Raw genomic sequence first — 27,098 nt, forward strand, 5'->3', positions numbered from 1 at the left:
ATAATAATAAAAAATGTTATAAAATTAGCATATTTCTTACACACACAGCCGCACAACTGTGACTACTTAATGCAGCGTGACTTCATTAAACTCGATAATAAAGACATCTACTTCATTACACTAGTTCTAGGATCAGAAGTTGAGCAGCTTCATGACGTCTAAAGTTACAGACCATCACGATTAATCGGGCAGTTTTTCCACAACAGCTAGTTCCAGCCCAATACATCCCTTCAAAACGAGCACGTCACGCACGATCAACTCACAAATATCACTGGTGATCTGAGGCAATTAAAAAAAAAAAAAATTAAAAAAATTTTTAAAAAACAGCTCAATTCTTTCCTTGAGCAAAATAAACCGAAATCAATACTCTGGTAAAAAGCAGAACTTTCAATTCTTCGCTCAGGGTAAAAACGTAGAAACGTTAAAACTCTTTCGACTATTTAAAACTGCGAAAGGAAAAGTACAAGATGATGCTAAGCTCGCAGAGGAACCCGGGGAAACCGCGGTAACTACGGCTAACTAGCGACAGCTTCAGGAATGTCCGTCCCTCAGCAATTTCACGATCGCAGAAATGACCGCGAAACCACGCAAACGGCGCGATTTTCGGAGGAAATATTTTTTACATCGTCGCAGGTACGGGCCGAGGCGTGTCAGCCGAAGCCCTCTTCGATTCACGTGCGTCGACCGCGAGTACAACTAAAAGGTCTCGTTTACTGACAAGCATCACCGCGACCGTGCGGAAGTATTTTGTGCAATTGCGATTTCGCAGATTCGAGTAGTTTTCCACAAGATAAGCACAAAAAAAACTTCACTTCAAAATTACACACGGATTACTCGTATAAACAATGACACAAAGTCCTACAGATTTACATAGAAGCCTAGTAAGTAAGAGTGTGTGTGTGTGTGTGTGTGTGTGTGTGTGTGTGTGTGTGTGCGCGCATGGCTGACAGATGCTGGTCTTTCCTGGTTAATGTATAATTGGAATTGCTGAATATTTGCGGTCAACATTTACACTGTACACACACACACACACACACACACACACACGTTTGTCATTCTATCCTTATGAGGACCTTGTACAGACATATGCACTGGCAATGCAGCTAAAAAGCTAGTTAATTTTAATAACAGTTGCTATGGTAACATCTTTGGGAAACCGAGGTTGTGGATGGTGTAAAGGGGGTGTGTGTGTGTGTGTGTTTGGGGGGAATTGGGGATAAAAAAATAATAATAAAAAAAACATTGTGCAGTGCATCAGATAAAACTGTGTGTGTGAATACATTTGCACAATCTTCATGGTCCTAACGCCCCTCCTGTTTTGAAAAACAAAAAAACAAAAAGAAATCGAGATCTTTTCTTAATAGTTGCCAGAGGAAGTGTGAAAATAGAGGCTTTTCCTGTGCTGTAAACACACTCCACCCACTAACACACACACAGGCAGATGTTACTCGTGTGTGTGTGTGTGTGTGTGTGTGTGTGTGTGTGTGTGTGTGTGTAGCGCTCGACAGCGTTTAGCTCATTGCAGGCCCCGACATGAAAGGTGTTTCCACAAAGAAGCAAGACAGGCTAAAGATGCTGATTACACCTTACTAATCACTCTCCCTCTCTCTCTCTCTCTCTCTCACACACACACACACACTCATATGTGCTTCTTTGTTGGTGTCAATGGTTAAGAAACAGGAAGATTACTGCATTATTGTGTGTGCAAGTGTCTGGGTGTGTGTGTGTGTGTGTGTGTGTTTATCAACACCTTGCTGTCAGAGATCACGTCATCTCCTGTGCAATTTAAGCTTGTGTGTGTGTGTGTGTGTGTGTGTGTGTGTGTGTGTGTGTGTACACGCATTCCTCTGCAAGATGGTCATGTTGGGACAGGGAAGCTTCCCTGAGGGGTGTGTGTGTGCGCGTGTGCGCGTGTGAGGGAGAGAGAGAGAGGGAGAGAGAAAGAGAGAGAGAGAGAGAGAGAGAGAGAGAGAGAGAAGGAAGGTCACGTAGGTGTTTGCAACCACATAGTTGCATGGTGCAAGAATGAAACTGGTAACATACAACAGGATCTGTTTCCAACACACATACACACACACAGGATACTGATGAAAAGTAAGTGTGCAGTCAAGCGACCAAGTTAAACAGTCAGTGTGTGTGTGTGCACGCATGCGTGCATATGTGTGTGTGTGTGCTGAATAATCCAGGCACAGCATGAAAATAGGCTTAAACGACGTAATCCTGCAGCCTTTTATCACTAGATCCCTGATGGCCAGTTAAGTAGGGATGTGTGTGTGTGTGTTAGTGTGTGTGTGTGTGTGTGTGTGTATGCATGCATATGCATGTCTCTTCTATAATCTCTGAAAACAAGTAAAAGACAGTAATCCCAGCATTTTGTTGGTAAACAGATAGGCAGACATGTTGCTTCTGCCCGTGTGTGTGTGTCCCCGTGTGGGCGTGCATGTGGCTTACTGGTCTTATGACTGTGACCCAAGATGTTCCAAGACTCGTCATCGCGTGTGTTTGGTGTGTTTGTAACCTCAAAGAAGCCGCAACACACACACACACACACACACACACACACACACACACACACCAAAGCTGAAATGCAAAACCAGGACTGCTACAAATGGAAGTGTCGGGATTTATCTAGTGCACTCACACAAGGGCACTCTGTGACTCTTCACTCACGCAGCACACACTCCTGAAATATTCACTAAATACGTTCAGCAGCACCGTGGGTATTATCTTATGGGAGATCGTCACCAGAATAAATTCCAGTCGCTCCTGTAACAAACCGAAATGATTCTCGTGCCTGAGTCCGACTGACGCCTTCTTCAAAAATAAAACGAGCAGTAACGAGGCGATCTGCACACGTGACCAGCACATCACTTCAACCGAGAGGTCCCGTATGGATAGAGGAAGGAAAGGCATGAACTGTGATTGACACACACACACCGATTTTAATAAGGTCCTGTCCTACATTTAGCTGAACATCGAAACACACTTTCCCGAACGTTCTGGCTAAACAGTATTTTACACGTACAATCGAAGACGTACGTTATAAAAATAGCACTACTGTATAATTCCACCTCTCCTCGTGCCACTAAAACAGGTCTGACCTGTCGAGGCCTGGACTCCCCAAGACCTCTGAAGGTGTGCTGTGGTATCTCCCACCGAGACGTTAGCACCAGATCCTTTAAGTACTGTAAGTTGTGAGGCAGGGCCTGCGTGGATCGGACTTGTTTGTCCAGAACGTCCCACAGACGCTAGATCGGCTCGAGATCTGGGGAATTTAGAGGCCGAGTCAACACCTTGATCTCTTTGTCATGTTCCTCGAACCGTACCTGGATAATTTTTGCAGTGCGTCAGGGACCATTATCCTGCTGACGTTAGGGAATACCGTTACGAAGGGGTGCACTGAATAGGGTCTGCAACAGGAACATCGCCCAGAGCATCACACTGCCTCCACCGGCTCGCCTTCTTCCCATAGTGCATCCTGGTGCCATGTCTTCCACAGATAAGTGACGCACACACCTGGCCGTCCACATGATGTAAAAGACAACATGATTCATCAGATCAGCCCACCTTCTTACACTTCTCCATGGTCCAGTTCTCATGCTCACGTCCCCATTGTAGGAGCTTTCGGTGGTGGTCAGAGCCAGCGTTAACGTGTTTTCAGCAGTTTGTGCTACAGTAACTCTTCTGTGGGATCGGACCAGACGGGCTAGCCTTCGTTTCACATGCGTATCGATGAGCCTGGTCAAGGTCACCAGTTGTCCTTCCTCGGACCACGGTTTGGTAGGTACTGACCCCTGAATACCGGGAACACCCTACAAGACCTGCCGTTTTGTACAGGCTCTGACCCAGTCGTCTAGACATCACAATCTGGCCCTTGGTCAAAGTCTCTCAGATCCTTACACCTGCAAATTCCAGAAATTGCTTGGGCGTTAACACTGCACTCTTACACCTGTTAGTGTGATTATTGTCGTGTCTGTTCCTCTACAAACTATATGCTAGTCTTTCATCAGTCTAATTTAACCCCTTGCTATTCAGGCCTCCTCCCTCCTCCCCACCCTATCTGGGTCTGTGTGTGTGTGTGTGTGTCTCGGAGTTGCCTGTGGGCATGTCAGCTTCAGTAATTGCTTCACTGAAGTCATCAATCGCCGGCGCCTGAGTTACAGCCAAGTGTCATTAACCGACTCCCTGCTGCTAGGGCATGATGGGTAAATGGGTTTAGAGATTTTCGGCCACAGGATAAAGTCTTCTCATGGGTTGAGCAACAGTCTGGTGTTAAAACAAAGATTGTTTTGGGTTTTTTTCTCAGAACCACCATCAAAACCAAATCTCAAATACAGTTCTCAAACTTGATTCTATTACTCTTCATTAAATAATACAAGTCCAAACTCCCCCCCCGACTGTCCAGAAGAGACGAGGCGACTCTTAACGCGCAGAAGAATGCAGCGAGGTAATACCAGATGCTGGTCCTTTAGGGACAATAATTAACTTTGTTTGCGAGGAGTTCACACATGTGAGTGTTTAAACAAAATGTACGGCAGCGTAACGGAATTTGAAAGAAATGTGAGAAAGATTCGATGTGAGAGAATTCGCCCAGGTTTGAAATTTGTGGTTAAATTAACCGAGTAACACTGTGTACTAGTGTTTCCTGATCAAAGTCAAGCTCGACTTTTAGACCTCGCAGGTATTCGATACAGAGATAGTGTTATAAATGTGCAGTATATATGACTAGCTTGCAAGCAAGTGGGTAAACAAGTTCGTTAGCTCACAACGCCGTGGGCTTGAGTCATTGTACCAGTCTGCTACTAACAAAAGGCTTTTCCTTCAAGGATTTAACAAGACAAAACAAAACAAAAAAAAAAGTAAGCACAGGCCTGCTAACGGCACGTACGTGGTTCCAGCCATGTTTGAAAACGTACAGCAAAATCAAAAACAAAAGACGTTAATAGGATATTTTTAAGTTAACACAGTACTGTAAGATGGTGAAGTTACAACCCAGTAATACAATCAACTAATTAAGTAAATGTTTGTAAATGAAATTAGCAGTGAAAATTTTGATTCAAGGTAAAAAAAAAAATTAAGTTTTATATATAATATAGTAATATAATATTGCTATAAAAAGCTGCAATTCTATAATGCAGTAATAAAAACATGCTAACATAGTAAAAATTTTGAATTTCATTCATAAGCTAAATACATTTCAACGTTAACCTAGTGATATAATGTTGTTAAACATATAATGCTGCAACATAGTAATAAAAACAAGCTAAAGTAGAAAATGGATCAGCTGAATAAATTTCAAAGCTAACAAATCAATATAATGTTCTAAAACGGCTGTATGTTTGAAATACATCGACAGAGACGAGCTAAAGTAGTACAAGTGAGAAATTTATTCACAAACGAAAAACATTTCTATGTTAAGACAGTTATTAGAAATTTACTCATGAACTAAATACACATCCACGTTAAAGTATTAAAGTATTCAAATGGTCTAAACAATTGCCGCAGTATACAAACACGTAGTGAGCCAAATACCCTAATACAGTAATATAAAGTTAGAATAAAGGAGTGTGTGTTTGTACAAGTTTGTGGAAATATAGTTAGTATAATAAACTGTTCTAAGCTAAACAAGTGAACCGAAGAAGAGTTAAATTATAAGCGTTAACTGAGTAAACATTACAGATGTATTGATCTGGATTCTTGTCAGTAAAGGTGTCGCAACACTAGTGAGTGTGTGTTTAGCGGGGAGGTTTAACACCTGTACACCCGGAAACCTCGACATCCTGACGTCACGCTAGCTGCGATGCGTTTTTCGAATCGTTAATTTAAGATGTTTTGTCTGTGTTTTAAACGCTTGTCTGTCTAATGTGTTCAGGCTTCCAAAGCGGCGGTGCAGGAATGTGACGGAGCTTTGAAGTGGAAGAACCTCCCCATTACGTAAAGCCTGGGCCAGACTTGACTTGCGAAACGTTCAGCTACTAAGCTACATGTTAACCCACACACACAATATTATATATATTATCTCTAGTTATTAATTAAGTGACCATTTAAAAATAAATAAATAAATAAAATTAAGCCACTATATGCTACGTACACACTTTTGCATGTTCAGTGTTCTCTAAAATTGGTCTGATTGTGAACCTCTCTCAGGGTCTAACGAGGAGCAGTAATAATCTGACTAGTTGCCTCCAACGTGGTGGTGGTTGTGTTTGATACAGAAAGCTTTGCAATGTCTAGAGAGAGGAAGTTACATCACAGCCATATTACTTTCTTCTTGTGCTGTGTGTGTGTGTGTGTGTGTGCACGTGTGTGCAATCGTGACTCCACACTTAACCACAAGCGTGCTTCGTTTACGTCTTCACCGTTTACGATATAACAGAAATTGAGGATTGCATCTAGCACATCATGTTTGCACCATAAAGTCATTAAGCCATTAGCCAACGTTTCAGCTACGAGATGCGGTGTTCTGATATCGTTCGAGTTTGGCTTGCATCTTAAATTTTCCTCCGTGTTTCCACAGTAGTGGTTTTACTTCTCGTCGTTGAACCTATTTCAATTATACGGCAACTATGAATAAAATAAATAAATAAATAAATAAATAAACAAACAAATAAATAAATAAAAACAGAAAATCTGGAAATTTCTACCACTAATTACAAGAGGCCAAATTTGGTTTCATCACATTTTCACATAGTTGCTATAGTAACATAGATCTACATAGTATTTAAGGTGCTTCACAAGTTCAATCAAGACTAACATGGTTCATAATTCACACTGAATTATGTATTGCATTTAAACATGATGTCCAGTCCAAAGGGCGACTACGAATTAAAAACGAATAACCCAGAAACTTTTGGCCCGGGCGTCCGGGCTGAGAAAGAGGAACGTTGGCGTACCCATTTTCCCTGAGATTGGGACACTATTGGTATGTTGCCAAAAACAAAAGTGCAGCACTGTCAAAACAGAGCGGTCTCCGGGGCAGAGGTTAAAACGTCAGACTACTGATCGGAAGGTCATTAGTTCAAATACCAGCGCCACCAAGCTGCCACTGAGCAAAGCCCTTAACCCTCAACTGCTCGGTTATATAAATGAGATACTTGCAAGTCGCCTGCCAAAAACCGTAAGTGTAAATGTCTCTGTAGTAGTCAGATCTACAGGTTTAAAAACATGCACATACACAAGTGTCACGTTTATACAGAGAGAGTCAAATGTACACATGTCTGTGTGTACTGCTGAATAAAGCAAAAGAACAAAATATTCCCATCTACAACCTCCATGACACCATGTTCCTGAATACCTGCAGCAGGTCAGGGGGCGAGGTCAAATCATGCTGTCTCTACTACAAGGGTGTGATGAATCCACCGCACGGGCATCGTTTGCGAAGGTTCTCTGGTTACACGGGTCATGTTTACCGTTCAGACTAGATCAAAATAAAAGGAAAGCACGTGTCCGCGTCGAAACTTTTCTCCGTACTGGAACCCAGGTGATGGAAGGAAATGTCTTCTGGTCGTCTTCAAATCCAGACTGTAGACTGGTTTTCTTTTCACCAAGTGCTTAAATTAGCAGTGAATATTAATCAAAATTTTATTTAAAAAACCCCAAAAAAACCCTTGGTTCTTGAATGACACAACAGAAAAACGCTCGCCCCATCTCGAATTTGAATTCCAACAATTCCAACGATCCATGGCTGGAGTCCAAGTGAGCACAACTGGTCATGCTCTCTGGATGGGAGGCATGCAGTGGTAGGCATTCAATCTCTCTCCCATGTCAATCAGAGAGACACTAGACAATTGCAGGCATCCGAGAGCTTATGTATGCGGAAGAGGGCAGATGGCACTTTCCTCTGAATGTGCTACACTGCCCTGTGACGTAGCGTGAGCAGCAGTTTGGAAAAAAGCGGTGAAGATGCGGGAAAGATGATATCTCAGAGGAGGCACCTTCTTTTTTTAGCTTTTACCCTCCCTAGCTGGTATGACAGGGGTTAGAGTTCGCTAGCGGGTAGGAATTGGCAAGGCCAAATTGGGGAAATAAATTAATCATTGACGTGTACTGTTTTTCCCAGCGTTACCGTCTCAAGAGTACCATCTAGTCTCTAACGGAGTTAGCTTGATAGTTTTCTAAGACCCTATAATATTTATTCTAGCACGAGGACGTTTCCTGTTGGAGACTACAAGCACATCTGTATATCCCTCTGGATAAGGACGTCTGTCGATACTGTAGACAGAAACGTAGACTTTTAAAAATCACTCACTCGAAGGTTCTTGGCATTGGTACCTTCATGAGATACGAGAATGGAAGTCCTTTTGGTCTAGGTCCAAATATTGATATACATCATATATATATATATATATATATATATATATATATATATATATATATATATATATATATATATATATATATATATATATGGGGGGGGGGGGGGCAGGGACGATGGCTTAGTGGTTCGCATGTTTGCCTCGCACTTCCAGGGTTGGGGGTTCACCCGTTCTCCCCGTGCTTCAGGGGTTTCCCCTGGGTACTCCGGTACCCCCCCCAGCCGTAGGACATGAGCTGTAGGCTCACTGGCATTTCCAAATTATCCATAGTGTGTGAATGGGAGTGTGTGCGCGCCCTGCAATGGTTTGGCACCTCGTCTTGGGTGTCACCCTTGCCATCCCCCCCGAGTTCCCTGGGATAGGCTCCAGGCTCCCCGCGACCCTGCGTAGGATAAGCGGTACAGAAAATGGATAGATGGATGATATAAAATGATCGGCCCAAAATCGGGTAGGTCGAAAATGTACGTCTCTTCTACTAGTTAATTTGATGTCCAGTTATTTACTGATTCTCTTTTTTTTTTTTTTTAACTGACCTGTTTTGTTTGGTTTAAAAAAAAAAAAAAAAAAAAAAATCTATTTAGACACGGGAGCGTTACTGTAGTTAAAACACTTTTACAGGAACACATCGGTTACCTGCACTCTTGCCTACTCAGCTGCTGTAAGTAAACACGCATTTGTCCTTGAAAATCTTTTAAACAGTGACAGCAGGGTACGACCTGTTCCCGACTAGCGCATCTGCAAAACGGGCTGTGTAAGCTACCAGCCCTACTCCGTCAACTTAACGAACTTTCTAAACCATCTCTAGCAATACCATTCAAACTTCAAACGATAATCAACTAGAATTAATTCTACTTTGTGTACTCCCTGTACTGAGCTTATACCACGTTACCTTTATCTAAATTTACTTTTTGTCTATTCATTAAACTTCAATTAGTACAAATTCTGGATATAATTACTGTTCATACCGATAACAATGTTCTACAAAAACCTAATCTGAAATGACATTCCTTCCCCTCTCTAAGCCTCGGGAGTTCCGGAGATCGGCGTTCCACCGCATTCTGTGAAATGTTCAGGAAAACAAGGAGGGATGCCGTTTTCATTTCAAGGGTGGTTAACACGGAGGTGGACGACCTTCTGGATCTTCACACACACACACACACACACACACACACACACCCTTTATCAGTTACACTGTACAGAATGTGGGCTACAGAACGAGTAAATATTCTGTGAAAGTGTACTTCAGAACTTTGTTGTGTAACAGACTGATAGCAGACGGAGTTATTCTGACATAAGGATATCATAACATTTTTAGGATATCGTTTCTAGTTCCGGATGATTAAATTTTGTTGCAGTTTTGTTTTTGTTTTTTTTTCACGGAAAATCTCAAGCAGGGAAAATTCAACATTGCAAAGTAAAAAGCAAAAAAAAAAAAAACACTAGCTGAACCAAATCAAACTGGCGCACCGGCCTGATATTTATGATCCGCATTCAGCTTTGGATAAAAGTTGGGAGAAAATGGGCATAGAGAAGGCTTTGCACCTTTGCGCTACAACTTGCACGTATACAAAGTACAAAAGACAATATATGAAGCTTATATAGCGTGTACAAGACAAAAAGTACACGTGAAACAAGTTACACAAATTGGTTGGATGTGACTCAGGTAGTTGAGTGGGTTCGATTCCCGGCCCACACGACTCCACATACCGAAGTGTCCTCGAGCAAGACACTGAACCCCGAGTTCCTCCCGATGGCAAGTTAGCGCCTTGCATGGCAGCTCTGCTACCATTGTTGTGTGAGTGTCAATGGGTGAATGAGACACAGTGTAAAGCGCTTTGGATAAAAGCGCTATATAAAAGTGCAGACTATTTACAAATTCTAGCTACATTTAATAAGCTATATTTATTTTCTACTACTACGATTTTTTTTTTTTTTTTTTTAAATGTTCGCTGAGCCACCTGGATGTGAAATTTCAGTGCATTTTTGTCATGCAAATGACACCAAGAATTTACTGCACTCATTATCCAAATACCCACGGCCAGGTTTTATGGTTACACAGCTGTCAATCATCTATAAAACAGAAAATTTGGTTTATTACAAAAGTGTTATATATAAAAAAAAAAAATACATATCCACAAGTACAGGCTACAGATATCATATTAGAAATATTCAGGTCTGCCATCGCAACATCAGGTCCAGGCCTGTGTACTTCAGCCATGTGTTTAGAAAAGAAAGAATTATTTATTTATAATATACTGTTATTCACAGTAGGCATGGCACATCACATTGAAAGGAGCAGTACACAACCTTAAATCAAATTCAAAATTCAGATTCAAACTCACTACTTTGCTTATTTTTCCTCTAACGTTAAACCAACTAGAAACTCGGGTTCAAATGCAATACTTTTGCTAATTTATATCCAACCTAAAACCATCGAGAAACTTGTTTGCCAACCTTAAATCGTAGAGAAATTCAGTTTTTATTTGCTAATTGTTGTAGATTATTCTGTCCCAGCAAAACCGTGGATTGCAAAGTCAGCGTTTTTAGGCAGCATCTTTTTGCTAATGAGCCTCACTGATAAATAGTTTGTTTGTTTTGCAGGGTGCAAAACTTTCTGGAGTTTCTAAGACGCTGAGGCGAAAAACTCCGCAAGAGTACAAGGGAGAGAGTGTGAGAAATTACTGATTGTGAGAAGATGAAGGGAGAATGAGAACCTGACTTTTTTTTTTAAATATATATATATATATATATATATATATATATATATATATATATATATATATATATATATATATATATATATTTTTTTTTTTTAAATGTACCAACACACACCTTGTCTATTTCTGATATAAAACAAACACACACACAGTCTGAGAATGACAGTCACCTGGTTTCCCAACAAGGATTCAGCCTAAGGGCTACCTGACTAAAATTACCCGTGTGTGCGTCTTTAAAAGTGCGTACATGTGTTTATGTATATAGATGTGTGTGTACTGTACATGCGTCTGTGTAGGTATATACACTGCCGTTGCTTCCCGGATTCTTCCTTATTTACTTGTACTCATTAACGTTAACTCCGAGGCAGACTGAAGGTATGTGAGAAATCTTCGACTGGTGCTATGATGCAACCCCAGAAACCATTACTGCTATTACCATGTTTACGTGAACGTCCGAGCAACCCGGTGTGATCGTGAACAAAAGGTGTGATGACAAATTAGTGATCATGGATTGATTATAAACTTAAATTACAAAATGCTGAGTGTAGGAGATTGTTGTAAATTTGTAGAAATAGTTCCTCGCTTAGCCTCGGCTGCGGTTTCGACTTTATTCAACACCACCAAGAGCTTAATTCTACACTTGTAATTAATACATTAAAATGTTGCGAGATCTGAAATTACAGGTGTATGATGACTAAGAAAACCGCCCCAACAGTACCATTAGCTGCTACGTCTACAGTACAGGGGCAATTACATTTACACGCTTACTTATGGGGAAAAAAAACCCGGTGCAAATAAAGAAAATGTTGTTTTCGGCTACACACAATCCTCTTGTGTCAAACGTCTAGCAGTTTCTCTAACCAAGTACACCCACTGTTGGGAAGTAATTCATTTCAGAAAACTGTAGTGAATTCTCTATAGAAATAGGAGCTTATTTTACATAGTTTTTAAAGTACAGAATCACCTTCAGAGAGAGTTTTCTCCTCGATTTACTGTAAAGCCATTAAGAAACTCGTTTTTTTTTTTTTTTTTTTTAGACTTGACTGCATCGTGTCTTTCAGAACAGTACAGATTGTGTCTTTTACCCTAAATTTCCAAGTTCAATCATGCAAAATTTTTGCAGTAGCGGGAATTCAGACGAGTTTCCGCATGGGTGTCGTTGAGTACGCGTACCGGCGGTGGAGCGTAACGTGGCGTTTAACGTCGTCCTCTTTAAAATAAATAAATAAATAAAAGTTACGAGTCTGTAATTGCGAACGCATAAAACAGCTGACGACTGGAGTGATGAGGCGAACTGGCAAGAAAACTGGAACCGCCGGAACAATGTGTGACCAGAAAGAGTAAACTCTTGGGGATTTGCAGTTTGGTAATATCTGTCTGGCGCAAACTTTGTGTGTGCGCGTGTGCATGAGTATTTAGTGTTTTGCGAGGACGAAAAAAAACAACCGAATGTCCTTGTAACGATAGGATGGTGTCAAATGTGCTCGTAATAACCCGGTCCTCATGAAAAATGTCAGTGGTTTTACAGCTTTTATATGAAAAACTAAAAAGAGGCTAAGGTTAAGTTGGAATTAATTCGCTAATGGAAGGTCCTCACAAAGAAAAAAACACGAGTCTGTGTGTGTGTGTGTCATTGCCACTCTTTCCCTGCAGACACAGCAGATGGAACGATGAAGAATGTACTACGTGAGTCTTTATCCAACCCTTAGCACACAAACAAGATAATCACACTTTCCATGACCTCTAACACACACAGCTGAAGTACGGAGTGTGTCACCACTGGTATGTTACTCAAATTGATGCATCTTTCAACACATTACGGACTTTTCCTTTCAACTGACCTCAAACTCTGACACAAATGCGTGTCTGAAAACTTGCTATACTTATAAGGACCTGGTGTCTTACAAAGAGGCTCCCCACCTTTTTTCCTTTTAGAAAGTCCCCACAACTCTGCATTTGTTCGACTGTGTCAGTGTTTTTAAAAAAGGTTTCATTTCACAGACTCTCTCTTGGTCGAAAGCAAAGGTAGTGTTTAGGGGGATTTGGTTACCACGTCGTTGGAGGCGATGTAAGACCTCACAGGTTTTGTAATTCAACGCTGCCTGTGTGGGGGAGCGTAAATACCTTGGCTGGCATTGCTGTAATTGTGGGGACCTTGCAAGGCCTTGTTTGCTGGCCATCACAATTTGCATATTCTTTCCAGTAAAATAAAAAAAGAAAAAAAAAGTGATGTTGCTCTAATTTTTAACAAGACGGAACGTTTTATCCGCGACATCGCTGTAACCTCAGCCGTCTTCAAACCTGTCGAACTGGTGTCTAGAAGTTCTGATAACGTTCTCCTTTTGCTGCGAGGTATAGCAGTGCATACCGAGTGTGTACTAGTGTGTGAACCCTCATAACACTGCACACAAATACACACCCCAACATCATTTAAAAGGTAAAGTATGCAAAGCATTTAGGGTGTGAGTGATAGCAGTGTTAGTCAGCTCTTTTGAACAAAAACCGCCATGCAGGTTCTGCGTGTTAACTAAATGCATACAGATAACTGCTGTTCGTATCCAACTACCCGTACTTCTTTGTAATTCGGTCCCCAGTAAGAACTAAAAAGCATGTACACACACACACACACCCCCACATGGCATCTTTCTGCTTTATGCCTGTCTTTTTTTGTGCTGGTGAGAAAGATCTGGGGCAACAGGCCTGCGGTAAAACCTAAAATATCTGAAACAAGGCCACATTCAACACACACACACACACAAACACACAGAGAGAGAGACAGAGTAAAGGGGCGTGACCTTATATAGGTCACCTTCCCTTTCTCAATCTTAACACACCCCAACATGAGCAAACACACGCACACACACACACAACTACACACTGTTGCATCATCATAAGAGTCCAAACTCTTCACTATACTGTACAATGGTGTGCAGTAGAATGACGACTGGAACTAGATTAGCAAGGTGGGTGTGTGCTGTACCGCAGGTCGGACGCCTAAAGCGTCGAGAGGATACGAGGTATACGGGATATGGGCTCGACTGGTCGACTAGCAAAACCTTCGACCAGTGTAAGTTCCTGAGAACTTGTCGAGCGCCTAGGGCTTTAAAAAAGAAAAAAAGCTCGGTTTCATTGACTGTGAAGGAGTCATATCCAAACGCTAGCTAAAGTTGATGACTAGCTTCTCTGACACGTGTATGTTGAGGACAAGTTTCATTGAATCTGAAGACGATGGCAGATTTCTTTGACTTCTGAGTTTTTTTAGAACTATGAGCACTAGATTATTTGACAAGTCCAAGTTTCTTAGCGTGAAAGTAAAATGAATGAATGAATTAAATTAAACATGCAACACGTGCAAGTTTGTTTGTTGAGTGCGAATTTCTGGGAATTTGACTTTGACCAGAGATCATTAGCTCGTTAGACTTTGACGAGCGCTGATTTCTTGAAATTCGACACGTGGTAGTTTCTTCCATGAGGGCTACTTTCCAAGTTGATGACCGCTAGATTCTATGATGAATGATCGTTTCTTAGACTTTGAATCCGATTATTGCTAGAGTTTTTTTTTTAAGACCTTGTGCTAGTTTCTTTGACGTCACTGAACATAATTGGGGGGGTTTTTTTTCAACTTGGATGCTAGTTTTAACAAGAGAAACTTTCTTTAAATGAGAGCTACGCTGCTGAAAGACAAACTGTAGAAACCGTCACAGAAATTCAAACGGTTTCCACTACAAATACCATTACAAACCATCAATTAATCATTAATAGCATTAACAAAAGTTAAAAGGTGTTCTGTTGGTCCTTAAATGGTGTCCACTAGACATAACATGCCAGCAATAGAAGGCAATGAATTACACTTAGACACCCACAGGGACCATTAAAACCAATACAATTCCCATTATAACCATTAAAACCCAATACAATTCCCATCATGACCATGAAAACCCAATTTAATTCCCATCGTGACCATTAAAACCCAATATAATTCCCATTAAAACCCAATACAATTCCCATTATAACCATTAAAACCCAATACAATTACCATTATAACCATTACAAATTCTATGAGGGTTTCTATTGGTTGTTTTTTTTTTTTTTTTAAATGTTTGTCAGTCAGTTTGTCTCATGCCTTACCTTGCAGCTGTTTGAAACGGCCCTCCAGGATGTTCGAATATTGCACCTGGTTGACGAAGGCAGCAGGAGAGAGACAAGGCTCCCTCTCCAACCGCCCGTACTCCATCTCTCTTTCTCGATTATTTCCCTCCTTTCGCACGTGCAGTCGCTCACTAACTAACTTGCTCCCGATACGAATAACCAGATCCGTTAGAAGCCAGCGAGGGTTCAGGACATGCTAGGACTTGGCCAGCCAGCTGCCAACTGAAAAACTTTCCAAGTTAAGTTTCCAACAAATAAAAAGTCCAGGTTTAGAGAGTTTAGAAATGGTGCACAGGTTCGCGTGACACGTCCACAGGTAGCAGCGCGCGCTGGAGTTTCACCCGAGTGCAACACGCCACGCCACGCCGTCTCCAAAAAAAGGAAAAAAAAAAAAAAAACAACCCACAAACACTCTGCTCTTCTCTAATTTCCTTTCTTCAGCATAAAACCCAGAGGAGGATCAAATGAGCTCAAAAGGGACAAAGAAAGAACGGACTGTTCCTCTGTACTTCACCTCCTTCGCTCCTTCCTCCTGTACAGACCTGGATACTCTGCTTTCTTCTCTCCTGAGCAAAGTGCAAAGCTTCTGCCTTCCCTCCAAAATGAGTATGCGTGCGTGTGCGCGTTTTGCGTACACACTCACACCTTGTTTGAGCTAGCCACGGTGGGCTGCATAAGTAAACAAAGCCTTCTGCTCTCTCCCTCTTTCTGAGAACACTGTCTCTCTCTCTCTCTCTCTCTCTCTCTCTCTCTGAATTTGCATAAGGTGTGTGGGGTGGAGTAATAAAGAGAGCGAGCGAGCGAGCGAGCGAGCAAGAGAGCGAGCGAGCGAGCGAGAGAGGGGGGAGGGGGAGGGGGAGGACTTGTGGGTTAAACCATCTCCTAAAGGTGTAGGAGGGGAACAGAAGCTGGATTAGTCCACTGGCATGGCATGGAGAGATGGAGATCTAAGAGAGAGAGAGATAGAGAGATATCTTGAAAGTGTTTTTTCCCCTCCCTCTGTCTTTGGTGTGTGGAGCAGAAAAAAGTCGTTAAGACAGGAAGGAAGTACTTGAGAAAGATGCCTCAGCCAAGAGAACCTCTCTTCCTGTATGCATGTGTGTGCGTTTGTGGGTGTGTTACCATCACTATAGGAAATAGCACCCAAACACAAGCAACCATCTCAACAGGGGGTGTGTGTGTGTGTGTGTGCATATATATATATATATATATATATATTTGATTTTGCATGGCTGTGAGAAATAAATCATCACACTGGACTCACGACTCACTCAAGACCCCCCTCCCACACACACACTCTCCTTCCTTGGTTCCATTTTCCAAAATATACATGAATACATAACTTAAATCACATCGACCCCGACCGCCCAACACACTCCCATGTCACAGACGTTCCTCTGAGACTTGGATCCTCGGAAGCGGGAAGTCGGAGCTCGGAACATCGCCATTCTAGACTTGACAAGCGAATACGTCAGAACGTTGACGTTTATTCTTTGATGCCGTCGAGTCCGGGTCACTTGCTGAACCCGAGACCGTCCCGAGCTCCCAATTAGGAAAATCCGAGAAGATCCGAGGTCGCGTGCGGCATGAACCGCGGCTTTTAGCCGTTGACTTGACGGGGACATGGTGAGGGCAGCTGCTTCCTGTTTTGGACACACCACCTGACTCTAAAAAACAATTATCAGTAATCTGTTTACGCGCGGGTTATAAACCGTGAAGGGGGGGGGGGGGGGGGTTGGGATTTGTTGACCCCAGTGGCCCAGTAAACAAACTTCTTACAATTTTGCCGATAACTTCAGGTCCGTCTGATACGTATGAGATGGAGTCTAATTAAAACACGTTCATGAAAAATAATACAGGAAACGTCTATAAATTCCTCTCTGCAGTGTCAGGCGGTCGTGCCACATGACTTCAACACTTTGCAAAGCGTAAATGAACAAATAAAGAGGAGTATACAGAAGATCGTGTATTTCTTCAATCATTATACAAGAATAAGAATAATATTGGACTTACACACACGCGCGCACACACACACGAAGAGAGGAAAGAAAAAAAAAACCCAACTACATCATGTCATTGACCCGCTTATCATTTGGCCGTGAGCCGTAATTGCAGTCACCTGCGATTTCTCAACCCGTGCATATCGCCACGTTTTATTTGCAGAACTGAAACTGAGAAGATGAAAAAAGAGGAGAGCAGGGCAGAGTTATATGAGAAAGAAATGGGGGGGATGAGAGACACGGCATGGGGGGGGGGGACGCAGAGAGAGAGAGAGAGAGAGAGAGAGACACAGAGTGTGTGAACTGGAGTGTGTGAGAGAACCCTGAGGGGAGATTCTGTAACAGTCAATGTGCTGAAAAATGTGCACATCATGTCCCCACTTGTCAGGACAAGACAGGATATATTTCACACACTCGCTGCTGGCTCATTCGGAGACACACACACAAATATATGCACACACACACACACACACACACACACAATTCTTGATGTCAGTCCTCCGGTTTGGTCAGGTCATGTAACATTTTCCGTTTTTTCCTGTGTGTTTAGATATATAGGATCGCAAGATTATCTAAAGATGTGTGCGTGTGTGTGAGCCTGCACTGTTGCCTAACCCATTGCTTCCCTCTGCTGGACGCAAACACACATTGCATCATGTTCAGACAGACCTCTGACTCTTTCTCACTCTCTCTCACACACACATTGTTACCTGCGAGGGCTTTGATGCGCGAGCGCTCGAACAGGCGTGCTGAGCTGTTCTCATTGTCCCACTCGGCCTCGGCCGCCAGCTCCCAGCGGTTGTTGATGTCGTTGTACTGCTGCTGGATCTCCACGCTGTCGAAATCCGTCGGCGATATCGCGCTCATGGTGACCACCCTGGCAACAAGACGGAGAGGGGGAGGGGATCATAATGAACAATTAAAATTGTGCAGGGTGAGGTAATAACTAGCAGTGGAGGGGGTGAAGTTGTTAATACACAAGGAAAATAGGGTGCGATTAGGTAAGTGGTAAAGATGGAGGCGGAGGGGTTAATAACCAGATGAAAGGGGGTGGAGTTAGGAAATAGGTAGAGATGGAGGGGGTGATTACACACGCCCATTTCTCTTCTTACTACGAACCCCTCCCCCTTCTTCACTACTACATTATTAACCCACCGCTCTTCTCGTCTTATAGTCCCTCCCCCTTCATCTCTACCTATTACCTAACTCCACCCCATTTCATTTGGTTATTAACCCCTCCCCCTTCATCTCTACCCGTTATGTAACTCCACCCCACTTTCATTTGGTTATTTACTTAATAATAATAATAATAATAATAATACGAGAGAAATAGAGGGAAATGAATGAAGGAGAGTGGGCGGGGCTTTATAATGAGAGCCTGAAAGAGAGTATGTAGGTAAAAGCTAGGCTATCGACTCCTTAAACCCATTTCTCACAGCCACTAGTTTCTTAAAATTGATTCCCCCTCCCCCGGTGCCTACCCACAATGCCACACTGCCCGTCAGGAACGCTAGGATTCCATCGGGAATAGAGGAATTCCCAGCTGAAGAGATCCGAACTTGTTAATATTTCAACACGCCGAGCCTTAAAAGCACCCGAGGGGCACGGGCAGGCAACACACACACACACACACACACACACACACGAGCCTTTGTGAGTATTTAATAATAGGACGCTGTAGAGACAGAAAGTTATCGCCACATAATGGCTACTTATAAAATAAATAAAAAGATCTCGATTGGCTTCACGCGTCTCGCAGGAAGCACGCGCTCGAGTCGATTCGGGAGCAGGTCACGTGACCACCCGTGTTATAAACCGTTTGGATCAAAGAGCACGACGAGAAACCGGTAAGTTCTTTGACACGTCAGTATTCTGCGTGTTTATAGCGGACCTACAGAACGTTCAGTGAGCTAGCGATGGGATTCCAGGAGGCGGGGCTTCACGTATAGGAGCGTGAATGGGAAAATGGAGTGGAGGTAAAACACTAATACACACACACACAGGGTACACAATGGCAGCTAGAGCATGGAGCAGTAAATCAGTCCACACACACACACACACACACACACACACACACACACACACACACACACTAATGACCCATTATACACCCAGTTTTAAAAGGTGACTCCAGATCAATGCTTTTTGTCTGGCCTGGATCAGCTGTGTCCTCTGGCCCAGGCTCTCTGGAGAATTTGCTTGCATTGTGTGTGTGTGTGCGCGCACACAAGTCATGCATAAATTATGTGGGTGAAGGAGGAAGAAAGGGTTATTAAGGAGATGTGGAGTTCATGACAACCCTGAAGTGACTGATCTGTTATTTTGAATGATGGTTTGTTTATTTGTGTGTGTGTGTGTGAGAGAGAGAGAGAGAGTGTGTGTGTGTGTGTGTGTGTGTGTGTGTGTGTGTACAAATTCCTCACCCTAGACATGCACTCTAATAAAAGAAGTAAAAAGGCTTTGTGGATTAGGGAAGAGATTGGAATAGAAAGCAGATTGTGAGCTGTGTGTGATCTCAGGATCTCTCTCTCTCTCTCACACACACACACACACACACACACACACACACACACACACACACACACACACACACACTTCTCCGGTCGTAGCGTCAGGGCCCCGACACACAGTGTGGCGTCCGTCAGCGGTCAGACTCCAGCGAGTGGGCGGAGTTTCTGCAGTGTTCCACATCAATGTTCCGGCATCAGGGACACGGAGTCAGAGTTTATAGAATGAAGAGACTGAGCAAGATCTTTAAATCCCAAACACTTCGATCGGAAGTGTGTAGATTTACCACAATTACCCCACTGTCCCCACTGTCCCCATTACCCCCACTATCCCCACTATCCCCACTTCCCCCACTGTCTCCACTACCCCCACTGTCCCCACCACCCCCACTGTCCCTACTGTCCCCATTACCCCCACTGTCCCCACTACCCCCACTCTCTCCACTACCCCCACTGTCCCCATTACCCCCACTGTCCCCACTACCCCCACTGTCCCTACTGTCCCCATTACCCCCACTGTCCCCACTACCCCCACTGTCCCCACTTCCCCCACTGTCCCCACCACCCCCACTGTCCCCACCACCCCCACTGTCCCCATTACCCCCACTGTCCCCATTACTCCCACTGTCCCCACCACCCCACTGTCCCTACTGTCCCCATTACCCCCACTGTCCCCCACCGTCTCCATTACCCCCACTGTCCCCACTGTCCCCATTACCCCCACTGTCCCCACTACCCCCACTATCCCCACTACCCCCACTGTCCCCACCACCCCCACTGTCCCCACTGTCCCCATTACCCCCACTGTCTCCATTACTCCCACTGTCCCCACCACCCCACTGTCCCTACTGTCCCCATTACCCCCACTGTCCCCCACCGTCTCCATTACCCCCACTGTCGCCACTGTCCCCACTACCCCCACTGTCCCCATTACCCCCACTGTCCCCACCACCCCCACTGTCCCCACTGTCCCCATTACCCCCACTACCCCCACTGTCCCCATTACCCCCACTGTCCCCACCACCCCCACTGTCCCTACTGTCCCCACTACCCCCACTGTCCCCACTACCCCCACTGTCCCCATTACCCCCACTATCCCCACTGTCTCCACTACCCCCACTGTCCCCACTGTCCCCACTACCCCCACTGTCCCCATTACCCCCACTGTCCCCACTGTCTCCATTACCCCCACTGTCCCCACCACCCCACTGTCCCTACTGTCCCCATTACCCCCACTGTCCCCATTACCCCCACTGTCCCCACTATCCCCACTGTCTCCACTACCCCCACTGTCCCCATTACCCCCACTACCCCCACTGTCCCCACCACCCCCACTGTCCCCATTACCCCCACTGTCCCCACTACCCCCACTGTCCCCACTACCCCCACTGTCCCCACTGTCCCCACTATCTCCACTACCCCCACTGTCCCCATTACCCCCACTGTCCCCACTGTCTCCATTACCCCCACTGTCCCCACCACCCCACTGTCCCTACTGTCCCCATTACCCCCACTATCCCCATTACCCCCACTGTCCCCACTATCCCCACTGTCTCCACTACCCCCACTGTCCCCATTACCCCCACTGTCCCCACCACCCCCACTGTCCCCACTGTCCCCATTACCCCCACTGTCCCCACTATCCCCACTTCCCCCACTGTCTCCACTACCCCCACTGTCCCCACTGTCCCCACTATCTCCACTACCCCCACTGTCCCCATTACCCCCACTGTCCCCACTGTCTCCATTACCCCCACTGTCCCCACCACCCCACTGTCCCTACTGTCCCCATTACCCCCACTGTCCCCACTACCCCCACTGTCCCCATTACCCCCACTACCCCCACTGTCCCCATTACCCCCACTGTCCCCACCACCCCCACTGTCCCCACTGTCCCCATTACCCCCACTGTCCCCACTACCCCCACTGTCCCCAGTACCCCCACTGTCTCCATTACCCCCACTGTCCCCACCACCCCCACTGTCCCTACTGTCCCCATTACCCCCACTGTCCCCACTGTCCCCACTACCCCCACTGTCCCCATTACCCCCACTGTCCCCACTGTCTCCACTACCCCCACTGTCTCCACTACCCCCACTGTCTCCATTACCCCCACTGTCCCTACTGTCCCCATTACCCCCACTGTCCCCATTACCCCCACTGTCCCCACTGTCCCCATTACCCCCACTGTCCCCACTATCCCCACTGTCTCCACTACCCCCACTGTCCCCATTACCCCCACTGTCTCCATTACTCCCACTGTCCCCACCACCCCACTGTCCCTACTGTCCCCATTACCCCCACTGTCTCCATTACTCCCACTGTCCCCACCACCCCACTGTCCCTACTGTCCCCATTACCCCCACTGTCCCCACTACCCCCACTGTCCCCATTACCCCCACTGTCCCTACTGTCCCCATTACCCCCACTGTCCCCACTGTCCCCATTACCCCCACTGTCCCCACCACCCCCATTACCCCCACTGTCTCCACTGTCCCCACTACCCCCACTGTCCCCATTACCCCCACTGTGTATATCATGTCCCTGGCTGGTGTTAAGAGCGCCGATATCTGCGTGGTGGCCAAAATATCGAAATATCTACCACACACACACACACACACACACACACACACTCAGAATAACAGTGAGGACATGAGCCAGTACCTCAGTTACACCACTCAACACAACACATCCACACTAATGAAGCTGTAGCCATGACAACCATCATTTCCGGTCCCTGTGGGGGAAAAGAGATCTGACCATCATCTCTGTGTGTGTGTGTGTGTGTGTGTGTGTGTGTGTGTGTGAGAGAGAGAGAGAGAGAGAGAGAGAGAGATGATCATGGTCATGATCACCAGAACACAGCCTTAGTAAAATGTATTTCTGGACAAAAGGACACACACACACACACACACCCCCAGACACCAGATGGGGCTTCCTTAACGGAAGGGAAAATAAAAACAGAGGGATCTCTCTCTCCCACACACACACTCTAAATATCCACCTGAGCCCCATCCGGAATCCTTGCATTCACTCTTATTGCCCTTTTACGGTGTCTTCTTAGGCATTATGTGGTTGTTAAACTGTTTTATGTCTTATTGCTGTTGCATTTGCATCTCTGTGTGTGTGTGTGTGTGTGTGTGTGTGTGTGTGTGTGTGTATAAACGCCCACATACAGTGCAGACGAATTTATTGCCATCGTGTTGAGTGCACTACACTGCAATTTCATCTTGAAGTAAAAACACACACATACACACACCCATGTGATTAAGGATGTGCACCGTGACCTCTTGCCCCCTCGACTCTGAGGACTTCCTCTAACAAGACAAAATATTTCACAATGTCAACAAACCAACCGGGGTGTGTGTGTGTCTTTCGCTCTCAGATGAACCAAACAGAATTGAACAAAAACCAAACCAACTGCCTTCGGGGGGGAAACATACATATACATATGCATATATACACACACACACACACACACACACACACATACATACACACACATTATATATATTATATATATATATATATATATATATATATATATATATATATATATATATATATATATAGATATATACACATACATACATACATACATACACACACATTATATATATTATATATATATATATATATATATATACACACATACATACATACATATACACACACAATGCGTGTGCATGCATGCATGCGTGTGTGTGTCTGTGTGCTAATGGTGATCAATCGGTGTAACTGCGAGTGAGTGGAGTGAATCAATACAGCTGATCAGTTAATCAGTGTGTTCCTGTCAAACACACAGTATCTCTCTCTCTCTCTCACACACACACACACACACACACACCTCACGTCTGCTGTGTTACACAAACATTGTACAGCTCCACCCTGTGGTGTTCTGGATATATTATATTCATCTCTCTTTCACTGTCTTTTTGTCTCTCCCTCATCTGTCGGTCTGTCTGTCTGTGTCTCCCCCCAACCCCCCCCCCACCATCTCGCTCTCGCGATCCCCCCCATCTCCCTCTATCGCTCTCTCGATCCCCCCCATCTCTCTCTCCATCTCCCCATCTCTCTCTCGCTCTATCCCCCCATCCCTCTATCGCTCTCTCGATCCCCCCCATCTCTCTCTCCATCTCCCCATCTCTCTCTCTGTCTCTCTCTCGCTCTATCCCCCATCCCTCTCTCTCTCTATCCCCCATCTCTCTCTCGCTCTATCCCCCCATCTCGCTCTCTCTCGCTCTATCCCCCCATCTCGCTCTCTCTCGCTCTATCCCCCCATCTCACTCTCTCTCGATCCCCCATCTCTCTCTCTCGATCCCCATATCTCTCTCTCCATCTCCCCATCTCTCTCTCTGTCTCTCTCTCGCTCTATCCCCCATCCCTCTCTCTCTCTATCCCCCATCTCTCTCTCTCTCGCTCTATCCCCCCATCTCGCTCTCTCTCGCTCTATCCCCCATCTCACTCTCTCTCGATCCCCCATCTCTCTCTCTCGATCCCCATATCTCTCTCTCCATCTCCCATATCTCTCTCTCCATCTCCCCATCTCTCTCTCTGTCTCTCTCTCGCTCTATCCCCCCATCCCTCTATCGCTCTCTCGATCCCCCCCATCTCTCTCTCCATCTCCCCATCTCTCTCTCTGTCTCTCTCTCGCTCTATCCCCCCCATCCCTCTCTCTCTCTATCCCCCATCTCTCTCTCGCTCTATCCCCCCATCTCGCCCTCTCTCGCTCTATCCCCCCATCTCGCTCTCTCTCGCTCTATCCCCCCATCTCACTCTCTCTCGATCCCCATATCTCTCTCTCCATCTCCCCATCTCTCTCTCCATCTCCCCATCTCTCTCTCTGTCTCTCTCTCGCTCTATCCCCCCATCCCTCTCTCTCTCTATCCCCCCATCTTGCTCTCTCTCGCTCTATCCCCCCATCTCGCTCTCTCTCGCTCTATCCCCCCATCTCGCTCTCTCTCTCGCTCTATCCCCCCATCTCACTCTCTCTCGATCCCCCATCTCTCTCTCTCGATCCCCCATCTCTCTCTCTCTCGATCCCCATATCTCTCTCTCCATCTCCCCATCTCTCTCTCTGTCTCTCTCTCGCTCTATCCCCCCATCCCTCTATCGCTCTCTCGATCCCCCCCATCTCTCTCTCCATCTCCCCATCTCTCTCTCTGTCTCTCTCTCGCTCTATCCCCCCATCCCTCTCTCTCTCTATCCCCCATCTCTCTCTCGCTCTATCCCCCCATCTCGCTCTCTCTCGCTCTATCCCCCCATCTCGCTCTCTCTCGCTCTATCCCCCCATCTCACTCTCTCTCGATCCCCCATCTCTCTCTCTCTCTCGATCCCCATATCTCTCTCTCCATCTCCCCATCTCTCTCTCTGTCTCTCTCTCGCTCTATCCCCCATCCCTCTCTCGCTCTATCCCCCCATCTCGCTCTCTCTCGCTCTATCCCCCCATCTCGCTCTCTCTCGCTCTATCCCCCCATCTCGCTCTCTCTCGCTCTATCCCCCCAAGCTCGCTCTCTCTCGCTCTATCCCCCCAAGCTCGCTCTCTCTCGATCCCCCATCTCTCTCTCTCTCTGGGTGGGGGTGCAAAAACTTCTGCACTCAATACAACTAATGGAGGGGGAAGAAAAGAAGAAAAAAAGAAAAAGTCAGCTGTTATAGATTTTAAAATAAATATCCTGAGTTCAAGTGTCATCTCCTTCATGAAACTCGATGCTGGAAGGACATCGCCGTGTATAAATCCGGGATTCAGATCCGGCTCGGGATCAATACCGGAGCCGAGAGGACTCGGGGGATCGGCGAGATTCCAGAGGTCTGACTCCAGCGCACGTAGGTTAGACTTCAGAAAAGACACCATCATCAGGACATACATCACTTACTAATTCTAACCATCCTAAGCCAAGGAACAAAATGAAAAAAAAAGACAAGAAAAGAATTTTCACTCTACGACTCACGGTTCTCAAGACATGGGTGTAAATGTAAACATCGCCGCTACAGCGCCACCAAGAGGTGAAATTGGGTCGTTTCATTTGGCTGAGCTGAGATACTGTACCGAACTATAAAGTTTCACAGCGATATACAATTTGTTTCAGTGCAGGAAAAGTAAAATACATGTACGAATAAACATAGCTGTAAGCAGCGATCTGCGGGGTCCAAGCACTCCTTGCAAACACTGCCCCTAGTGGCCAGTCCTTACCAAGATAGATAAAACAATCAAGACACCTAAGATGAACATGGGTATACTCGACCGCTCTGAACGGGCTACTCTGAGAACTGGAATATTTCAGCTGGTGCGAGTTTTCCGTGTTATCCGACATACTCGACGTTAGGAAATTTTCAACCAAGGGATGTTTTCAGTCCTGACTTATTTATTTTGAATTCAATTTCATTAGAAGAGCAAGCATTCCATCACCATTATGAGTACTGTACACAGTCAGAGACATTAGCCAGAGACTCTGGCCAACAGGAAGCCGTTTTATAAATATAACATCACGATTTATTGTGAGAACTATCTAATATTACTCAGAAATGGCTGGTTCCCCGAGAGCCATTTAAATAGTTCGTTTCACACCAAATGAGCGAATTCCGAAGGCTAGCTGAGATCCAGCGAGGTCTGACTGAAACGACCCGTCCGAGTCCGTTAAACTGCTGGTAATTGGTCTACAGAGGACATGGCCACCTCCAGACACCGATTCCCTCTCCTACAGGGGTCAAAGTTCACCGTTTATCAACCAACAAACGACGATACATGGAGCAAAGCCAGATCCTAGACAGCCTTTTATTGCAATACGGTGTTCCGAGACATCAATACATGGTGATGTATATTCTTATTAAATGTCATTAAAAAAAAAAAAAAATCATTACAAACGGACTGGAAGCAGCGGTTACCTGCGAAAATTGTGTCTTGGATTTTTGTGGGGGGGTTTGGGGGGTTTTTTTTTTTTTTTTTAAACCGAAGGAGCTGTGGCGATTATGTAGAGAAGGTTTTTGAGAGAGAAGTGCTTAAGAAACAGAGCAGCTCGGAGAGGAAGAGGTGGAGGAGGCGGAGGAGGCTATATATAGGCCAAATCCACAGAGCACATCCAAAAACCAAGACTTAAACAAGCTCGCTATCCGCTAACAGACGACCGACTGCCAACGCACACGCACACAATCTGGACCTCGCTCCAGTAGGACGACGTAAGGACCCCCCCCCCCCCCCCAAAAAAAACCGGGAAGGTTCCAGCTTTATAAAGAGGAAACAAGGATGGAGGACAGTTGTTTAAGATGCAAACTAGCTTCGGCTCATCAATTTTTTAACGAGTGTGATTAAGAACTAATGAAGCGAGTTGCATAACGTCCTGCTAAAAGCACAATTCTGATACTTCGCTCCTGGCCACACTTACATGGCGTTCTGCTATCGACCACAGATGA

At 45.2% G+C, this 27,098-nt stretch overlaps 2 protein-coding genes across 5 annotated transcripts in view; one reads left to right on the forward strand and one right to left on the reverse strand.

The window, feature by feature from the left end:
* LOC128603192 (spectrin beta chain, non-erythrocytic 1) overlaps positions 1 to 27,098 on the reverse strand; it is a 59,137-nt gene that overhangs the window by 24,867 nt on the left and 7,172 nt on the right. For 2 of the 4 annotated variants that reach the window (XM_053617449.1, XM_053617451.1), the window contains exon 2: positions 17,892 to 18,058. In XM_053617449.1, coding sequence (XP_053473424.1) covers positions 17,892 to 18,048 — 157 coding nt within the window. In that variant the 5' untranslated portion in view covers positions 18,049 to 18,058. Of the gene's footprint in view, positions 1 to 15,160; positions 15,916 to 17,891; positions 18,059 to 27,098 lie in introns of those variants that run through there. The other 2 variants (XM_053617450.1, XM_053617452.1) reach the window with 2 other exon arrangements.
* On the forward strand, positions 19,098 to 22,246 carry LOC128603274 (proteoglycan 4-like). The gene is made up of 2 exons (XM_053617586.1): positions 19,098 to 19,124; positions 19,970 to 22,246. The coding sequence occupies exons 1-2, from the start codon at positions 19,098 to 19,100 to the stop codon at positions 22,244 to 22,246; spliced, it is 2,304 nt and encodes a 767-aa protein (XP_053473561.1).

This window comes from Ictalurus furcatus, chromosome 28 (genome assembly GCF_023375685.1).
Source record: "Ictalurus furcatus strain D&B chromosome 28, Billie_1.0, whole genome shotgun sequence".
NCBI lineage: Eukaryota > Metazoa > Chordata > Actinopteri > Siluriformes > Ictaluridae > Ictalurus > Ictalurus furcatus.